Here is a 21651-nt window from a genome sequence, read left to right as displayed (position 1 = left end):
ACCAGAACTAGAAACCCCAAATTTATTGACCCCCATTGATGAAGATGCATTGTGATGGAGACCCTATACTGATTGCGAATAAGTTCTAAATGTTTTTTTACCTTTCTTTGGCGGAAGACCGTTTTCTAGAGGTACTGTTGGTGTGACAGGAGGCACATAGCTCGGTGTGATGCCACCGAATGTCGTGCCTCCCGAGTACCAGGGGTTCGGCCGAGGCCACCCTTGACCGTTGAGCATTCGGAGTTTGTCGTAAACAGCATCCTGGGCTTGAACTTGAGCTTGCTCCTTTTGCGCTGCCAGATTCCTAAGCACTCGGTTTATGGACGATACCTATAGAAAGTGAAAAAAATCTACCATGAAACTTGAGAGTCTTATGTTTAAGCAATTTCATTATGAACCATTATTTTACTAGATTATAGCATTGGAATTTCCTTTAAGTATACAATATGAAGAATGTATTACCTTTCATTCATTTTGAGTACAAAAATCTTAATATCAATAAAAGTCAGTGTGGTTATGTAAGTGTGTTTAACATCTCCTAAAAAGACTGTGCCAAATATTACCAAATTTTGTACATTTATTGTATAAAACATGAGAAGGAATGTTGTCAGATTTTTTATGTCTAAAAATTAATTAAATATTCGATTAATTAGAAATTTAAAAAAAAATTATATTTTTTACACTTTTAACATATTTGACATTATTTTTTTTTATTTCCCTTTTATTTTAATACTTCTTTTGAATATGTATTTATGGATAGTAAAGTAGTGGCTGACTTTCTTGAGAGAAAGTCAATGCCATTTGAGAAAGAAATTTGAATCAGAAGTATACAAAATAATTAGGCATTAAGAAAATTAGGCATCGATGGTTTATAAAAACAGAGTAGTTCAAATGATATTTTAATTTTTATTAAAAGCAAGTGATAATAAATGATAAAAAGATTTTGTATATTTTAATATTTTATATAAAAGCACTTTACTTTAAAAGCTTTATATACTAGTCGCCTCAGGAGACAAGCAGTTTCGCTGGAATATTATTGCGTTTGATTTCAGATAAATCATTTAGATATAACTTCATGTCCATGATTCCACCAAATTATCTGACATTAAGTTCGTGTTATTTTGATTGTCTTATTTAAGTTCTGTTTATTGTATGCACGAACCTTTCTATACGGACAGTCCCATAACATCATGGCTCTGTTAAAAATGTAAATATCCGGTTCATTTGTCTTCCAAATTCTGTGATTTTGTAGCCATTTTTTTATTCGTCTTATAAACTACACTATTATTAAGCAGAATCCTTCCTTTTAAGCTTTCAGCAATGGAAGAAAATCATGCGATTAAATATTTAATGAGACAATGAAAAAGGCTTAATTTCAGAGCAAAAATGTAATTTATTAATAATAATTAGGCAAAACAAGTTTTTAATTGCCAAAATTCAGGATAAATTTGCTGGATTAAAATTGGTTTCATTAAAAAGACAGTTTCTTAAAATTTGAAAACATATGAAATTCATTTTTGTGCTACAATATTTTCGGAAGTTAATGCAGAAAAACGCCAAAAATTCGCTTGGTCGGGCCTATAGAAAGCCAACACAAACATTCATCTTCATTATTAGTCAATTTTAATCCCGATCAACACAGGATATATCAGTTTCTTTTTTTTAAATATTTGTTAACCTTTTTCCTTTCATAAAAGCATAAATGAAAAAGAATTCATAGTCAATTCCTATTAGTTCTAAAGTTTTAAATGAATATTTTAAGTCCAACGAACCGTCCTCTGAAGTTAACGAATTTAATAAAAGAGGCTAGTTTCTCTGCTTCAAGATAAGGGCAGCTTCATCAAAAATAAATGATCAAATTTGGTTCTACGTATCATATGCCTGAATCTATACTATTAAAACGACAGTTCTTTATTAAATAGAACATTTAACCAATTTTTAAAAGATCGTTTACCATTTAGTGTTGTTAAATATAAAATAAAGGAAGCTTGATTGGTTGACTTTTCGAAAGTGTAAAATCAGAATCACGTGCTATCACGTGGTTTCGCATCACACAGTTATCGCTGTATTGAAGAAGCGTATTGTAATTTATGAAAAAAATACGAACTTTGATTTCATTTGACAGTTTTAATGAAACGATTAATAGCAAAAGGAAATTCTTTATGGTTATTGAATTTTATTTGATGCATTCTAAATTTGTTTAAAATTAAACAGAAATAAATATTTTACGCAAATAAATTATCTAACCAAAATCATTCACATCTGCGAAATAAATATTACAATGCAAAAATCCCAAACAAAAAAATTATCCTAAATGTTTGAGTGTCAGAATCTAACAAAACCATTAGTTGTTAATCAGATGCAATGTAAGGCAGAAAATCGTTAACTTTGAATCAAAACAACTTTTTGTGTCCTTAATTTCACGTGGATTAAGCCATTATTTGCTTACATACCTTGGTAAAGCCCCGTAATTTAGTTTTTTTTTTCAGACGCTTAGCTCAGCGAATACCAGATGTCCATTAAACGCAGTTGCTAACAAAACAAGCTGAAAACCGAACTAAGTCATGCAGGCGTAAACGCATTTAGTAGAAGTGAGGACTACATCGAAAAAATATTTTAGCTCTGAAAAAAAATATATCAGCGGCTCTGTATTTGTTAACGCTAGCGTAAAGCGTGAAATTTCTAACGATTTTCGTTCCTAAAAAAAGATCCTCACTCGGTAAAAAAAAATTCAGGAAGAAAAATACGATATCTCTCCCCTTTTCGATTTTAACTTTACTGTTGTTGAAAAATTTTTGTAGATACCTATTTTTCAATGCTATTCACTATCTAGTGGCAGTCTGTTTTCCGACCATTTTCACAATGACAATTCTTGCTAATTAAACACGCAAAAGAAAAGTTGGGATAAAAAAAATATCTTTTTTTTTTTTTCTTGTTTTACTTGCTATTATGCTCCCCTTTTCTCGTGCGATACTTAGCGAAAAATTTCGATTGGAAAAATCTTTTCTCTGTAATTTTTTTTCTCTCTCTCTCTCTCTTCCCTTCCTCTTTTTGCTTCGCTTCTATATTTTTTTCATTCATTTGTTCTTTTTGTTTTAATCTTTCATTATCAGGTCTTTTTTTTTTTTTTTTTTTACCCAACGAACTTTCTTTTTGCCATTGTTCTTTCGAAGCTGGAATCGCTTTCATTATCACTGTAAAAATAATAAGGTAAAGGAGGAAAAAATAGGTAAATTGGGAGTAGCAAAAAATATTTTTAAAAAAATTGAGAGAGAGAGAGAGAGAGAGGAGCCGGTCGCAGCTGAAGAAACAATAAAAAAAATTATGTATAAAAGGAAACGGCGATACCGAAACAAAAAAAAAATTATACAAAATAGATAAAAAAAAAAAAAAAGCTTTAGGTAGAACATGTAAGAATGAAAAAATAATAATGATAATAAAAAAGATTAGTGAAGGAAATTTTTCAGCCAATTAAAAACGCACTCGATATCACCATTTTGGGTTTAATTGTGTAAGCCTTGTTAGGTACGCTTAGGCGCAGAAGTTCATCGGCTGAGTAGTCGCAACTTGGGCTTTTTCAATCGCTTAATTCGAAGAGTGCTGATAAAGTCTGCAGTCCTTATTATATACAAAAGAAAAGGGAGAGAGGAGACAGAGAGATATCTGTTAATAAAAAAAAAATTAAATGAAATGGGAAAGTTTAGCATAGCGTTGCTCTAAATCTTTTTTTAATTCCATATGAACTGAGTCTTTTCTTGTCGAAAAGAATTGCTCTTGAATTGCGAGTTAAATTATCGGCTCTAAAGGCGTTTTTTTTAATTCATAATATTTAATTATTTCTTGATAAACAAATAAGTTATTCAGTTGATGGAAGTCGGGGAAAGTGTAAGGATTGATAAACACTATATATATATATATATGTGTGTGTGTGTGTGTGTGTGTGTGTGTGTGTGTGTGTGTGTGTGTGTGTGTGTGTGTGTGTGTGTGTGTGTGTGTGTGTGTGTGTTAAAATTTAAAAATGCAAATTCTCTTCTCTATCGGCGAATCTGCCTTCTGCTTTTAAGAAAAATCATGCTTACATTATATATATATATATATATATATATGATGATATTTTAAACTTTCATTTCAATTTAATTAATTTACAAGATTTTATCCTTATTTAGCCCGTAGTTACTTCATTCTAAAAATATTCTCTTATTTCTTGATCCAATTCCACTGTCTCTACTTAATTAATTCAAGAGAAGCTATGTAAAATTGCTGAATCGGCTAAAAACCTAACTTTCCCACACTCCGCGTGAAGAGACAAAACACCGCTGATGAGACAAATTTCTTTTTAAAATCTCCCTGTGTTTCCCCTACCTCTTCAACGCGTGTAACGAAAATCCCTATCGAAATCTTAATAATATATTAGCACTGTGAAGAAATAGTTTTTTCGCTATCAAAATCTCAGGTTATATAGGACCAGGGATAAAATGTTCAAGAGCTTTTCCTCATATTCCTTTCTGTGTCGTTCTGTGTGCTCATCGCTTGTATATATGCCTGCTTCTTCAAAATGAAATAAAGCGACGTCACGAAATCAAAAGTATCTTCAACCTGCATCCTGCTTCACATAAAATAATGCTTACATACACATATATAATTTGGTCTTAACAGCAGAAGTTCTTAGTTTTTATTTGAAGCGGTGCTTATCAAAGTTAAAAAACAAAATGTTTCTGCTGCAAGGATCTGCATTCATATAGCTATCGAAGGCTTGTAGTGATCTGGTGATAACAAGTTCTGGAATGGCTTTTATCTAAGACCCACCATTTATTTAGATTTCGCACAAGTTAGATCTGTTGTTGTGTGGTTCCCCAAGAATAGCAAAGCTATATCAAGTCTGTGAAATTGTACACCCTGTTAAAGTTCGATACTAACAATGGATTGTCAATAAGATCCTACCTGGACAGGCCCAGACAAATAAGAATGTGATCAGGTGAAAAAAAAATGATTTTCCGTGTAACACTTGGGGCAGACTTAAAAGCGCTAAGAATCCTCAGGATATTTCATAATTCTAAGGTGCTCACAGACAAAGTGTGTAAGAGTAGTCTGATATAGCAAGTATCAAGAGCCCTCAGGACGACTATTCCTATGCCAGTGATGTACTGGTGAGACAAGACAAGTGAATAATTTTGATATCATGGAGTAAGGAATAAAAAATAAAGTACATCCCCTAGAATTTTTTGATTCTTGCTATTTTCGTAAGTTTGGCACATATTTTAAAGAGAAATTTTTTGGTAATATGTAATAATATCTTCAATCCTTTCTAAGTATGGGTTCGATTCAATCCTTTCTAAGTGACCATTTTCGAGAGAAAGTAAGCTGTTTCATTTCAAGAAATACTGAATATCCTGGGGCTCACATCATTTCGATTTTTTTGGGTTAGTTTTGCTGTAATTAAAAAATTGTTTATTGTTATTCTATGAATATCCACGTTCTCTGTCATTTGAAAAATAATATTTTCGAGGCTTCTAGGATAGAGAAACTATCTACAAGGAAAAAAAAAAAAAATTCTAAAACTAAAAAATTTTTAGTGGCTTTAAGGAAAGCTAAAGACTCGGTCATAAAGATAAGAATGAGTTATTGAAGGAATTCGATAAGGGAAGGATTGTCTTAATAAAATGTTTATAATAATTAGGCGAGGTATTCAATAACCTATAATCGGCTGATCCAACCCGCCCGAAGGAATGTGAATGACCGGATCGCCGCAACAGCAACTGGTGGGAATTGTGGTTGAGTCTAAGGACCATCACCGGTCACGGCTCAACCCTTTCTTGAGAAGTAAGTACCCTCATAGATGGAAGGCAGCCCTGCCCCACCTTTTTCTATACCCACCAAAATGGCAAGAACCACCCATCATCCCGGAGGATTCTCATCCTCAATTATGAGGTGCCCCCAAATGAGAAAGGGAGATTCGATAAGGAAAAAATTGTCACAATAAAATGTTTAATTATAAGGATTAGGAGTTTTTATATAAAATGCTGCTAAAAGAGATTTCCAGCTATTACAAAATTGAAATAACCCGCAAGTAAATAATTTTCATAGGCTAAGATGTAATTCTGAGTAAGAAATGCGTGAATTACTCAGAATTTTATCTTGAGTGTGAAAAAAGCATGTGAAATGAGCATTGCATCTGTGAAAAGAGCATGAGCTGAGCGTTGAGATGTCAACACCCATATAAATAAATAAATATTTTGAAAATATTTTAAATTTCTTTTTATTTATCTATTTTTAAATAGAATTCTATTCAATAAACTTAAGTTAGAAACCAGTAAAAAAAGAGTTATGGTATGCTAATTTAGTGCAAATTTTTAAGCAATTAGCAAATTTTTAAATTATTAAGATATGAAAGAAAATTAGATCACAGAATTAAAACAATTGCAAGAGTTTTAAAAGACTATTTTTTTTAAAAGTCAAAAAGCTACCACGTAGCAATTCAATTCAAATCCAACTAAAAAAAAGTTGTGTAACAAAAGCAAAAGTAAAAATAGCCACAGAAAATAATTTATCTTCAATATGGATGAAAGTGAGTGAGTAATAAATGTAGCCAAGCAGTAATGCCAAACGAATTCCGTTTAATATTTCAAGGGAAAAAAAAGACATTGTAATAAAATGTGCTTAAATAAATTTTAAAAAATAAATTAAAATCAGAAAAATAGCCATTTAGAAATAATTATTTTTTCTTTGAAATACTAATTATTTAATTTTAAGATTATGTTAAAACAATTTTTGTTCAAAGATTTACTCAGAATTTTTGCCAGAAAAACATAAAGCTATTTAGAGGGTCATAGAAATTTTTTGATATAACGATAATTCTTTCTAAGGGCTAAGTACTTAGGGCTTGTGTACAAAATTTCACTCAAATAGTCTGCGGAATCGTATAAGGCTCAAACATACACAGAAAAAAGAAAGACAAATTTTTTATTTTATGTACATAGATTTCTCAACTGAATTTATCCACATATTTATTCTAGTTACTTGCGAACTAACATAAGGAAGCGATATATAATTCATTGAGATTTGTATTAGATTTCAAAATATTAATCATAATTGACTTTTTCCTCTGATACAACAGCATTTCGACACTATGGTTCAAGTCAGAATTGCATTAAAAATGAGAAAAAGGTGAAAACAGGTTTAAAGGTCATTGGCATCACCATTTTTCTTTCAACTAAAAGCGTTATAAGAACATATTTTTAAAAGAAAAGTGCTTCGAATAAATGTTTTTCGTATCTACTCTTTAAGAAAAATGTCAAACCATTTTTAAGAAGAGTCAAAAAAAAAAAAAATCCATCACGAGGCTATTTCACTCACTCATAAATCTCCTCTTATTCAAATGATTCGAAAGTTCAAAGTCACGTACATTACAAGTACGTCTTATGCAGAAACTACCACATTATGGCCTTCACCACCACCCTCGGAAGATACCAACTAGCTTTGTATACCTGGCACGGGCATTCCCCTCACGCTCGGCCATCCACTCTCGCCAATCCCTCGCCAGAAGAATCTCCAGGAAAATATCCACGAGCCAAAACCGAGAAAATAATGGTCACGTCTCAGAAGCATCATTAATAGTGGAAAGACGCAAAGTGAAAAACAAGAAGGGGGTCATAAGAAAAAAGAAAAGAAAACATGAGGAGGATGGAGAAAAAAAAATCTGTGGGTGGGAAGACACTCGAATGAAGAAAGTAGGACTTTTATTCCTCCGCATATCCATCCATTTCTTGGAAGGAGAAAGTCTCCTACGGAAGCTGATGAGTCTTCTTCTTCCCCACGCCCAGATAACTTATAATCCGTGTAAGGAGAACGCTTTGAAAGACTTTTGAAATCGCTTTTTGCCAACCCCTCCCACCTCCTTTAACACCACTTGATGTTGTTCGTTTCCTCTCGTTTCTGGAAGCATCCATTTGTCATTGGGAGCCTCCAAATAGACGGACAATGGAAAGAGGTTTGAAAGTAAGCGCGATTTCTTTTCTTTTAATCTTTTTTTCCTCTCTCTATTTCTTCTTTACCATAACATTTCACACCAAGGTGTAATGAACTGTCTCACCAAGTTCAGGAAATGAGTGGGAACACTGCACAAATCAAGATATTTTAATTAGTAGTAGTATGAGATTAGTAAAACGCAAAAAGAATGTTACCATATGTTTCAAATTGCAGCTGAAGATTATACTTGCCATTGCTTTTTGCTCAAAAGATTATGCTTGACATTGAATAAATGGTTTTAAAATGAGTTTGGCCCTCATCAGACTGATGCTGATCAATCATACAGATAAGATTTAGAATGAAAAGGGGAAAGTAAAGCTTTCACAATTGCAAGCCTTTTCAATTCCAATGAAAATTAATAATTTATGAAATTAATATACTTTTCTAAAACAACGTAGCAGATTTATTTTATATAATGTGATCTCTACGGTATTTCAATGAATAAATGTGAATTCTTGCAATGATCACCAACTTCAATATGTTCGCTGCCAAGACACATTGCCCACATTGACTGATATTTGGATCATCCACTTAAAATGAAAACACTTTCTTTGCTATCTCTTAAATTCTATAACAGAATAGGGATCATCTAATTTGATATATTGTTCAGTATAATTAGATAAGAGGTGTGGATCACAAAGGAGGCATATGGAATCAATGTGTTATGTATTCGAAGAGTTAAAACATAAATATTGAATAAACACCAAGCAGTCCGCCAGCTTCTGTCTTTCAAGATTTATTTCCTTATGTGTACACAATTGCATATGTTCTTTTTCAGAAATATATTCCTATTCTGCATGCATTATTTGGAGTACTAACGAAAGACTGTACCGGCGTCCTTGCATAGGGGTAGCGCATCTTCCCGGTTGTCCCGGGTTCGAATCCCTGTTCGGGCATAATTGTTCTTCATCGGTGTCAAAATGGCGATCTTTTAGTATTATGCAAAAGGTCAAACTTCCTGCTGAAGGTAATATAAAAATAAAAAAAACCGTAGAACTGCCCTATAATTGCATAGTCCTACTATATTCACGTAATTTATACCTACTTTTATCGTTTTAATTTTTTTTTCCTGCTGGTCATTTGCTTTCAGATTACTAAGATATGGAAAAAGAGTCTCTATCCATAATGGAATTGCAAGAACGAAAATCTTTCGGAAACATAACCCATGTTTTATTTCTTGAGAAAAGATTTTTTTTAAAAAACACATCTTTATCTAGAGGCAATTTAAAAATAACTAAAGCTTTTAAAAATGACAAAACTGATGTCAGAATTAATATTTAACCTATCCTTAAAGAAAACATGTGATAATTCGTATTAGCCTTTTTTCTCTAAAATTAATTGAAAATAATGATTTGTAAATCCAAGATTCATTTTATCTTAATGAGCAAAAAGTTTTGTTTTCAGCTCTATTGATTGAAAAACAAAATGATCGTGTCTGCGCTTGCGTTAAATGTGAATTTTGGGGCAATTTTTTTAAAAAAAGTTTTAACTTTTATTTAAATAAATTATAAATTAATATAAACTTTGATTTTTTTTCTCAAAAATTTACTTCTGAAAATATTATTGCCTAAAATTGATTTTTACATTAAAAATTTACACCAATGCCTTTTTAATAGCACCAATTTACTTTTCATGCAAATTTTGGTAGAATTTTGATATTTTTTTAAAAAAATATCTTTTTACATAATGTATTGATGCAATGAAAATCAAGCGTTTTTTCATCAAATACTTAATTTAGTTGATTTTTTTTCCATGTTTGGAAGCTAAGGATAAAAGATTTTGCTTATTATCTATTCAATTTGCATGAGAAATTAGAAAGTGAAATCCTTCGTGATAACAAAGGATAATATGTAATTTGAAGCAGAATACTCAGATACTTAAGTTTTTAAGAATACTAGGATGTCATAGACCTCAACTCCATTAAAAATGTTCCTGTACACAATACACAAAACAAATGAAAGGTCCATGCTTTAATTCTTTAATATTTGTCATAATCTAAAATTTAGAAATGCTTTGTTGAGCGAATTTTGGACAATTGGTGTACAAAAGATTTAATTGGTATTAAGTATAATAAATATTCTAAGGGAACTTACATTAACCAAGATTTTTCAAAGACGATTGGTTTCTAATAAAAAATCTAAAATATAAACGCATCTTATTAATGCTTAAAGATGCCGAAAATAAATAGTAAAATTTAAAAGTTTTCAAATGAAATAATCCGAGCCGTCATCACTAGATTTAAGCAGAGTTCTCGCAAATCATGTATAAAATAATTATTTTATAAAAATTAAAGTATTCAATTTGCAATTAGGTAATATCAAAAGCAGCAAAATGAGAACTAATTTAAACAATTGCCCATCATTTAATTATTTTTCAATTAGTAGAAATAACTGTTCTTATAATGCAAAAAAGATTTTCTATAAGGACAAAAATAAATGATGAAAAATAAATGCAATTATATCTCATTATGGTAGAGTAAATTAAATAATGATAAAAAAGAAAGAAATACGCTTTATTATATACGAATCTAATGCATTTGTTTTAAAACTTCTTTTACTGATCTTTAAAATCTTGAAGCTCAAATGTAGCAAACTTATACCACTTTTGAAAACAACGATTCTAATATGAATAAAATACTCAATACTAAAAAGCTAGTGAAAGAGAAAACCTTGTAAAACACATTTCTGTTTCATCGCGAGTTGACCGATGGTACCGAGGGGAGATCTAAGTCTATTAACCTTATCGCAATCAGTGCTGATATCCAAGAGCATGGTACAAAAACACGAATTAAGGACTCTTCTGGGAATTGCTGGGGGATGGGATGACAAACGATTGCGTCGTTTTTGGGCAGGGGATTTTGACCGCCTCCCTTTTAGCCTCTGACATGAACGTCTCAATCATCTGGATGGATATCTCGGCCGTTTTCTCGATTTCTCTGAAAAATTCTGCTCCGAGAGATACATTTCATGAAGACTCTTCTCGCAAGATCATCAAGTAAAAGACTCTTTTATACATTTATTTATCCTGACTATAATCTTGGGATTTTATAACTGATAACATTTAATTATTAAGGGCTTTTTTTATTTATTTTGAAACGGCAAAACATAACTAAAAATAATAATAGCTGTGAAATTTTATAAAATTATCTGTTCTATATAAAGCTATAAAATCAATTTATTTTAAATGTACTTAACTCTCGATTCATAAAATTCAAAGTACTTAATTTTGTATAAAAGGAATATTAATGCGGAATATTTCCCAATCACGCAAAACATTCCACACTTGAATTTCAGTTTAACACATTCAAACAGATGTTATATTGCGTGTACAATCTTACTTGAATTAAAATACATTTGCTGAAAAATTTGCTCTTCTGTTTCAAAATAGAAGACATAATTCTATTTTGTCTTCTATTTATTATTTTTTACTTCCTTTATGAAATGGGAATTCGAGTAGTAATTATTTTAATTTGTATGTTTTCAGAAATTTTAATTAGTTTAGCTTAAATATTTAACAAAACGTTTTGAAATTACATAAATTTGGAAGGATGCCTCTTATTTTCGAACTATAATCAGATGAAAAGGAAGACATTTGAGATGAAACGCACTTTCCAAACTTGCGCACTAACCAATGGTTGGCTGTTTAACATCTGATTTGTTTTAACGAATATCAGATCTATAAGCACGCCGGACTTTTGATAGTAACGAGTTTGGAATCTATCCCTCCGGTCACAAATCCAAAACTTCATTACCAAATTATTTCAGTTCCTCATATCTCTGAATAAGTATCTTAAAAAATAGAAATTCGTGTCGTATTTTATATGTATAACAACAATGCATAACAATGTGTGTCATAGAAAATGCATAGTTAAATTACTATAGGTTTCTTTGAGTTTTCTATACATTTTTGTTAATCTATAAAAGAAACTTTCTACTTCTAAAAATAATTGAAAACAAAAGAAAAAATTATAAAAAGGCATTCGAATAATCCATAATAAATTTTAGTAAGCTAAATATTTTCGTTATAAATTCATATTACTGTGCAAAAATATACTAGTTCAAGTTATTAAATTCACTTCCATTTTTCATAAATTATTCAATTGAAAAATTGTTGCATTAAACTGAAAAAGGAAAACTACTAGGAATACATAAAATTCTACAATAGTTGCACCCCTCCCCCCTAATTTTAAAGCTTTTTATGACGCTGTTTTGAAACCATTGAAATGTACACATGAAACAAAAGAAAAGTATTTAATAAATATTTAAAACATCTCGTATGATCTCAATACTTATTGATTAAATTTTAAAAGTAGTTGATACCATTCAACAGTTTCTTTATGCGTGTGTGTGGGGGTGGGATGAATGTCGATCTTTGATTTGTTTCCTCACAAAAATTTAAGTAAATGGATGAAAAAAATTATAGCCTATGCAGTTGGCTTTATTGAAGTCTTAAAAAAAGAGGGCGGGTCACTTCTTAGTGTTACAAAATGTATAAAATGCACACTATCTTTTCCCTCAAGTGTTCAAAGTTTGTTCGATGTTAGTTGAAACTTTAATTATATCAACTTCTCACAAAGAAATAAATAATAAAACTTTGATAGACAAATTTGATGACAAATCACATATCTAGAAAATCTTGTTGATTTCATGGAGACTAAAAAAAAAAAAATAAAATAATAATAATAACTTAGACGGAGACAAAAAATCTGCTAGCATCAATAGAATATATCTTTGTTCTGATATCCATGTTTATTAATTAAAAAGCATTTTGCCGGCGAATATTTCGTAATTTAACTAAAAATACAAAAATGTAAACAGACCTGTTATAAAACTTTGAAGTGATACTCATCTACTTACATTCAGAATAAAAAAATAATAATAACATATCTCTAAAATCTCTCAGATGTTTCTCCATATCGTTACAAAAAAAACAGAAGAACGGAAAATGAAGAACAGGGGCATAGGGGGGGGGGGGGTCCGTTCTTCTCCCAATTAATTATAACATTGAGCTCCGACGGTCTGCTACAACCCCGCATTCTTGTTTCTCATTGGTCCATTAAAACCATTGGTTGGAGATCAATTTCCCGGGCATTTTTGGGCATTGGGGTAATGCCTGCCGAAGAACTCTTCGATTACACGGCCCGACAGCTTACGACCGAGTGTGTCCACAGTGCGGCGCTGTTGTAGCGAACCGTATACCCCCCCCCCTTCCGTTCTTTCAATTCCCCCACCGAATTCGCATAAATACACACAACGGGAAAGGTTCCTAATTGATCTACCAGATAAAGATGTGTATCGCTTTCTTGGCTTCGTACGGCGTGCAAATAAATTCAAAATTCTGAAAGGGATTAATTCTAAAAATTGCATAACAATTGTTTGGCAACATATTTACTAATCCTTGGATTCCGTTTTTAAACCATTTTTTTTATTAAATATAAAGTGAACATTTCGGTTTCATTTAGATAGATTAATGTCCCAGTTTGAAGCTACATGAGGACTCTTCGTAGTGAATTTGCTTTTTTGAACTGAGGTCAGATGTTGAGAACAACAACTGAACTGGCTGCTTCCACTCTCTTTCCACTTCTATTTTCAAGACGCCGAGGTGAGGATATTTGACCAACTGAAATAAATGCCTACGACCTCTCAAAAAATGTTTCATGTATTGCACAGCGGAATTTAAATTGTAATCGGTTTTAAAGCATGTGTTCAAACGCAATGTCATTGCTGCCTCCAAAATGGTAGTAGAATTAATTTTGTAATTTAAGAAATAAGTTTGTTGAAAAATTTCATTAAAACTAGTTAATAAATTTTAAATTATATTTAGTTTTATTAACTAAAATAAAAGCTTAATTTATACATGTATTTCCCAATTTCAGGAATTGCTTCGTTTGACTTTTTTCATGTTTTTGATGATGAAATTTTATAATCGACATTCCACTCACTTCTTAATGGACTAGAGTTTTGAAATTTGGAGCTCTTCATTATATATTTAACGTCAGTACACTTTTTCAAAATTTTCGAAATTCAGTTATCAATCAGTTCATGTTGGAAATAAGTTAATTGAATTTTAATTCTATTCCTGCGTCTCCAATTAGCAGTGAATTTGAGAAAAAAAATCAGGTTTCCATAATTTTATATGAAAAAATTATAAAAGTTAAAAAGCAGAAATCAAAATCAATCTTTTTACTAAAAGTTTTTTTAAATTAGAATGTATGTGTAATAATAAGTATTTTAAAAACTATTGTTATTAAATTTATATAAAGACAGTACGTAAGACGTCTAGTATAAAACAAATGCCAATCAAAATTCAAGAAAAGGATAGTAAGTTCCTAAACATTCAAATAAGCAGCTAAATATTCAACAGACCAACATTCGATCTTTGCTATCATTGAGTAGAGCTGTTATTAAATTCACATATGTGTAAGTAAATTTAATAAAATTAATGATGAAATATAATTAAAATTATATTATATAAATTAATAAGGTATATATATATATATATATATATATATATATATATATATATATATATATATGTGTGTGTGTGTGTGTGTGTGTGTGTGTGTGTGTGTGTGTGTACACAATGGAAATAAATCAAAATTGTGCAAGAATATCTTCATATTAAAATCACTTGTTTTAGATATGATATAAGGTTAACGACAAAATGTTTAATTTTTATTATGAGATATTAATTTTCAGTTCTAAATTTGAATCAAAAGTTTTGATTAAGATTACTTTGTGTTAAATGCATGCACTTAAACCTCTTTAAGTGGTCCGTTTAAAATGTATGTTAATTTGTCTCTACTTAGTTTGGCTCTCTAATCAGTTATGTATTATTTTTTATTATATTTGAGTAAAAATTAATGAAGTTTTGAAAAAGGAATAGGTAACTCGAACACTGAAACCGGTTAAGTTATATTAAGTTCCGTTTTAAAGAAACACTAGGGCTATTTTGGGACGGACCTCGTAATTTCGAACAGTGGTCAGAGGACGAGAGCGGCACCTGAGATCATGCCCCTTTCTCAACACCACACCGGTGGGAGGACGTTTAGCCCTAACGGATTTAACGTGCAACATATATCCTTACATGGCGGTTCTTCTGAGGAATCTGGTCTCGAACTTGAAACCCTAAGGTTCACGAACCGAGACCTTACCACCAGGCCACCGCCACTCCTTTGAGATTTGGAAGAAGATGGTATTTAGATAAAACATTCTTTATTACTCTGTTTGTTCTTTTTATTCACCTTTTTCAACATATTCTTATTCATACATGATACAAAATTATATGTTCTAGAACACGATACGATAATCTATAAATCCATTTTCTTCATCATGCAGTGAAAAATAGTAATAGACTTCTTATAACATGATATTTTGACATCTTTCAAATATCAAGATTTCAATAAAATACAATAGGGAAAAGATAGCAGCTTTACTTCTATAGTACAGTATTCTGACACACCTCTGGCAGCATGACTATACTTTGCGGTTATAGGACATGGCATTGCATTATGACTGCATGTGCAGAATATAACATGATTTCTATATAACGCCATACAAAAATAGCAATATTAATACAACAACACAACATGCTGATATCTCCCAAAAAGCAAAGTTTCATATAGAATGTGATTTCATTAGTAAATGGAGAAAAGATAGCAACAACCTTCTTATTACAAGACATTCAAACATCTCTCCATTAACGAACTTTTCACAACATTGGACAAAAGAATTAAATTTTTATAAGGTTAAATGCATATTGATATTAAAACCATGCTATAGAGTTAACAAAACGTTAAAAAAATTTACAAACGAATAAACTAACCAAAATCAGTTAGCTACCTTATTTTAAACCTCCTTAAATAATTTCAAAAGAAATGAAAACGAAGACTGCTCTGCAAAAGAGCGAATAAAGAATTTTTTTATATGCTTTTCAAAGAAAAAAAGAGCCTCCTTTATTTTTAGCTTTTCGCACTGATTTGAAATGCAATTACTCTCAGCCTGTCGATTTCCAACACGTGCTACAGTTAATTCCGTCACACCACCAAAAACAGAAACCATTTATCGGCTCCAGCTCCCGCTTCAGCAGTGCAACATCCTGGATTCTTCTCAAAGAGGTTGAAAAAAAAAATTAAACAAAAAAAAAATGTAAAGAAAAATCCTAGAATCCTAGAAACGAAGAAGACTCGATGAAGTGAACCAAAATAAAAGCCCCGACATTCACCAGTTGCCGCATTTAGATTGATTTCCAACTCCACACTGGACTCCTCCTAAGGTTGACTACCGTAAGCAAATCAACTTGGCGCTATTTTTTCTCCCAAGCAGGCTTTCTTCTCAACTACTGCTTTACTAATACAAACGCGAAAAAAGCAGAGCAAAGAAAAAAAAAAAGCCCTAAAAGTAATAAGAAAAAGAAGAAAAAAATAGTAATAAAAAAAATTCGAGAAAATAGATTCAATTTGGCAACCCTACAGCGTAGGGATCACGAAAATAAGATGAAAGTAGGGGGGGGGGAGAGAAGGTGCAGTTGGAAAAGAGTAGGGGGGGGGGGAATCGGTTCGGGAAAATCTCCCACTCCGGAAATCAAGGATCGAAAATTCAAATGAGCAAAAATACCGCTCGCTCGCTGGAAAACCGTTCCCGAAGAATATTGAGTTGACACAAGTGGCCGAGATTTGCAATGGAGATACACACGGGGGAAGTACAGAAGGGGACTCTATTATAATATGGTGACGGCGGTCGCAGGCTAAACGAAGAAACCCAGTGTTATACTTCATTTGCATCACAAACACGAAGGTCCAATTTGTAGACTGTCTGTCTGACTAAGTGTTTTGTTGGTAGGGCTCTCTCTGGAATTTTTTTCTTCTTCTGCCAAATCTCCGGTGTCTGACGGTGTCGATAGGATTCCAGAGATAACAGCGTTAAAGCATTGTTTCAAATTGTAAATATAATAAGTAATCGAATCTAGCCATTTATCTTGCTTGGGGGATTTATAAACAAAATAAAAAAATGGTAGGAATAAGTAAAGTGGAGGATTTTGTTGAATTCAATATGGAATTCTAAAGAAGCGAAATATAAACGTTGTTGTTTTTGTTCAATTTGGGAAATATATGCTTTCATTTACAAAAGTTTTGGAGACAAAACTGGCTCTGCATTTATTGAAAAAGTTTAAGGATTGGAATTGCATACTTAAGATAGCTGGACTGCTCTAAATTGTTAATAAATAGAATTATCAAAATTCTACTCCTATGTATGCAGAAGCTTTTTTTTTTTTTTTGTAAGTTTTGTAAGTGAAAGAAATTCCATTAATTTCCTTGAACGTTAAATATTATTTAGTCAAACAGAAAAGTGTATTTTTGCATTTCATGTAATAACTTAAATTTAATATTTCAGCTGATCAAAAATATTATTTAAAAAATCGGAAAAGAGGGCGGAGAAAAAAAATCCTATGCAAATAAACAAATATCTGAAAAATATAAATTTATTGAAGGCATTTAAGGAACTGCAATCATTTGAATCCAATAGGCTTTTATTTGAAATATATAGTTATTATTATCGATAAAAGGTTATTTATAAGCTCTACAATTTTATAAATAACTTCAATTATTTTAAGTAAGTTCAAGACTAAGTTATTATTAAAAACATGAGCACAAATTATCAAATAAATGAACGCAAAGCGACGTAGATCACGGAGGGTGTTAGAGAGAGAAAGGTGGAAGAACCTTACTTCACAATTTTTATGCTTCCGGAAAAGGACACTTCCTCGAAGTTTTGCTATTTCAGCAGCTTAAGGATAGGAATATTGATCGATAAGGACATTTTTATCTTAGAGAGTAAACGATGTAGAGTAAAATTTTTGAATTGTTTAAGAAAAAACAAAGGTTTACAGATATCCTACGTAAAATTAAAAATACTTTGGTTGATGTAATTTTATTATTATAAACTAAGCACCCCTCCAAAAAAAAAAGAATTTATCTTAAAGGAGGAGATAAATTTATTTTATTGTAAATATATGTTTATGCAAAAGCTTTGAATGGGGAAATAACTTTAAAAAAAACTTTAAAAATTTCTTTTAAGAGGGAAAACCTTAAAAAATTTCTTTTTTAAAAGAAACATACATCCCTATCAAGAATGTTCAACAATATTTATTTGTCTTCGAAAAATTTGGAGTGACGCTCTTTCAACAACAACTTTGCCGACTTTTCGGCATCTGTGCTGTCATCTGGATTGGGCATCGAGAGAGACAGTAACTATGTATCTACCCACAAATATATAATGCTTACAATTTTTTTCTTTCAACAATATATGCCCTTGCATAGTATCTATCTAATGCAATATCCTTTTGAATCTGCCCACTGTCAGTGCTATATGTTTTTAAGTTAATTGCAGCACCGAATAGTAATTTAATCTAAAACTATGATTAAAAAATAAGAACTGTTGAAAATTTTAAAATGACTGAGTTGAGGAAATTCTTTTTAACTGATCATAGTTGCAGATCACTGGTACATTATATTGAAACATAGATTTTTCTATAATAAAATCATTTACGAATCAAGCCCATATAATAAAACTATAATGTAATTAGATAAAAGGTCTAAATGTCGCTCAGAAAATTCATGGCAGAGTTTTCTTATTATTATTGTGTACTTCATTCATTAGAAAAATATACATTCTTTTTTTCATACAGTATTTTCATTAGAAGGTTAATGTCTTTGAGGAGGATGTTATTTTGATATTATTTTATACCTTCTTTCTTATTAATTATGTACTGTTTTATTTGTTAGCATTGTTATAAATATTTATTATATGTGAAACTAAGACTTTTTAATTTGCAAGAGCATATTTTGTTATATTATATACTTGTATATATCATTTATTTGCATTTGCTTTATATTCACCGTGTTTATATTCTTTGTATTGCATATTTATATTTGTATTGATTTTCGCAACCGTCCGTCTTGCAACATGCTTTGCAAGGGGGGGGGGTAAATATTGATGCATTGTGCAGTTCATTAATTACCATTGAAGACAACTGTTAATTAACAAACCTACAACTGATGACAAAGATTGATAAATGTAGAAAATGATTGACAAATATATCTACTGTTTGACAACAGGACAGGGCTTTTGCATATATTCATATTCAGCAAAGCAGGGAGAATACGATTGAAACATGAAGACTTTGATTTATCGCTTGGGTGACTAATCACTTTTGCCAATTACCTAAATAGGACAGAGAATAACTAAACCGCTTCTTGCACTAGTCACAAAATTTATCATCTGGTTGCCCATAAATTTAGCTCCGGAATTTTCCAACTCAAATTAAAAGGTGTTCCTCGCAGACTAGGTTTTCATTTCTATTCTGTGGTGTACCGATGAAAATGGTGTGAAATGGGAAAATTGGAAGCGAATGACAGCTTTGTCATGGACAAACGGTTTAAACGTCGTCTTTTGACGTTTCCTACTGAAAGACTGGGAGAGAGGAGGGTTCCGTCGTCAAATTGCCGATGACAAATTTGCGCCGTTGACAGCAATGGCGGTTGCACGGGGGCGTAAAAGTAATAAATACTCAAACTGATGAGCTGCTCTCGCCCCAGAAAAGGGGAAAAAAGTCGGAGGCCTGCTTGTCAGAAAGGAAACGAGGGATCGGCTACAAAGTAGGCAAACCCAGTAGGACAAGTTTTGCGTCTAATGTGATTTTATTTTATTCTTATATTATTAGTTGGATTTAAACAGAATAAATTAATTTTCAGTTTGTATGGTGTGAAAGAATTAAGAATGAAAGAATTATTCGAATTTTAAATCCAAGTACAGATAATATAATTTAGCCGTCACAAGTGAAAAACAAGGTTTAAATACTTTTTCGATTCCAAATTGAATCTAAATGCAATCAAAACCGAATTGAATTGCATGCAAACGACAACAATTAATTGCATTGGCAGTGAATGATGAGTTTAATTTATTACTATAATTTATTTCAATAAATAATAAAAAAATCTAATACATGATATAATTTATAAATCAAAATGAGCATATGCATGGATTTGATTCAAGTTAAATAATCTTAATAGTAAGAGAACCTTTACTAAAACCAAGTTGTTTAATATACATATAAGGCAGAAAAGAAAATTTTTTGAATCTTAAAATAGATTTTCTGCACTTTTAAAAATGTTTGTAATGCTTTACATGGCATATTAAAACGATGAGAAATTTTTAGTAATGATAAATATTTCATTATTATCCCATAGCCTCTCGTCCAGGATGGAGAGTTAATGCTTTCCTCTAACTTCTTAAGTTATAACGTTTAATTTGCAATTAAATTATGACGAAATAAGGCAAAGAGATAATGTCAATGAGAGGTAATGAGATAATGTCAAAGTTGTCAATGAAATTTCATAAGAAAATAGTAGATAAACCGACATCCACCGGATTAAAAGCCTTTCTTGTATAATATTTTAACATAAAAAAAAATCTGCTTTTATGTAAAATATTATAATATAAAAAAATTAAATCGAGTTTTTATTAAAATAAATATATCAATTGAAATGATTATTTTTTTAAAAAACCTCTCATAGTGTTCGCCGTAAGTTATTAATATTTGTTATATTAGTACTAAAAATTTTATTCACAAATGCTGCAATATTAGAAAGACGGCCTTTGTTTGAATTTAAATGAATGACTCAAATTTACTTTTAAGCATTGTTAAATTATTACTTTAAAACCAACAAAAGAATTGTCACAAAACATTAAAATAAAAGATGAATTTTTAAAAAAATTGTGGTAAAGTAGTTCAAATTGTAAAAAGGAAATTTTTGTTAATTTCTAATGCAATCTAAGCTAATATTTAATATTTTTTTTGATAAGTTGACAGTATTCTTTCTCATATCTTATATAATAAGTGAGCAAACTGGTAGAAAAGACCCAGTTGTTTAGGAGATGTGAAGCTTGCATACATATTATTAAGTCACAATGATTTTTATTTATATTAAAATAATGATAATAAAAAGGAAAATAATTGAGTGTATAAAACTAAAAGTATTTAAAATTGAAAATTGTACGAAATTTTAAAAAATTTGAAATAAAAAAATATTGTACAAAATTTAAAGTATTTGAAATAAGAAATATTATGTATAGCTACAGTATATTGCTGTACAATTAATTAATTAATCAAATATAAAAATATCTCAAAATCATTAAAAAAAAATTCTTCTTTTTTTTCGAATTGTCTGTTTTTTTAAATAATAGGACAGCATTAATAATAATAATAAACCTGAAGCAGCATCATATTAACGTCAATCGAATAACTGCTTCTGGAACGAAACATTCAATATCTTTCTCATTTAATCTTAACAAGATGTTTACTTGAATCGATAAATACACCATAAACTCTTCCTTCTGAATGCTTTCCATTGCTTCTGAATTCACAATAATCGACATTCTAAAGTGAACCAAAAACTTTTTAACCTGTGAAAGCAATGGCGGTGGCTCCAAAAGCTAATTCAAAAAATAACCCTCTTGTCGGAAAAGGGTATCCTGCAGGCCCTTCTAAAATCGAATCAAAGGTACACGACTTTTACAAAGCGTCATCTGTTAAATATCAGCAATAGTGGACAACTTGAGGTATTCA

The 21651-nt window shown here is 30.8% G+C and overlaps 1 protein-coding gene across 4 annotated transcripts in view; it reads right to left on the bottom strand.

Moving 5' to 3' along the window:
- The window catches only part of LOC129965792 (paired box protein Pax-6-like), a 129814-nt gene that overhangs the window by 25231 nt on the left and 82932 nt on the right, over positions 1 to 21651 (bottom strand). For all 4 annotated transcript variants that reach the window (XM_056079976.1, XM_056079977.1, XM_056079978.1 and 1 more), the window contains one exon: positions 102 to 330. In XM_056079976.1, coding sequence (XP_055935951.1) covers positions 102 to 330 — 229 coding nt within the window. The remainder of the gene's footprint in view (positions 1 to 101; positions 331 to 21651) is intronic.

This window comes from Argiope bruennichi, chromosome 4 (assembly GCF_947563725.1).
Source record: "Argiope bruennichi chromosome 4, qqArgBrue1.1, whole genome shotgun sequence".
Taxonomy (NCBI): Eukaryota; Metazoa; Arthropoda; class Arachnida; order Araneae; family Araneidae; genus Argiope; species Argiope bruennichi.
Note: the sequence above shows the minus strand (reverse complement) of the source record. Positions and strands in the feature narration are given on the sequence as shown.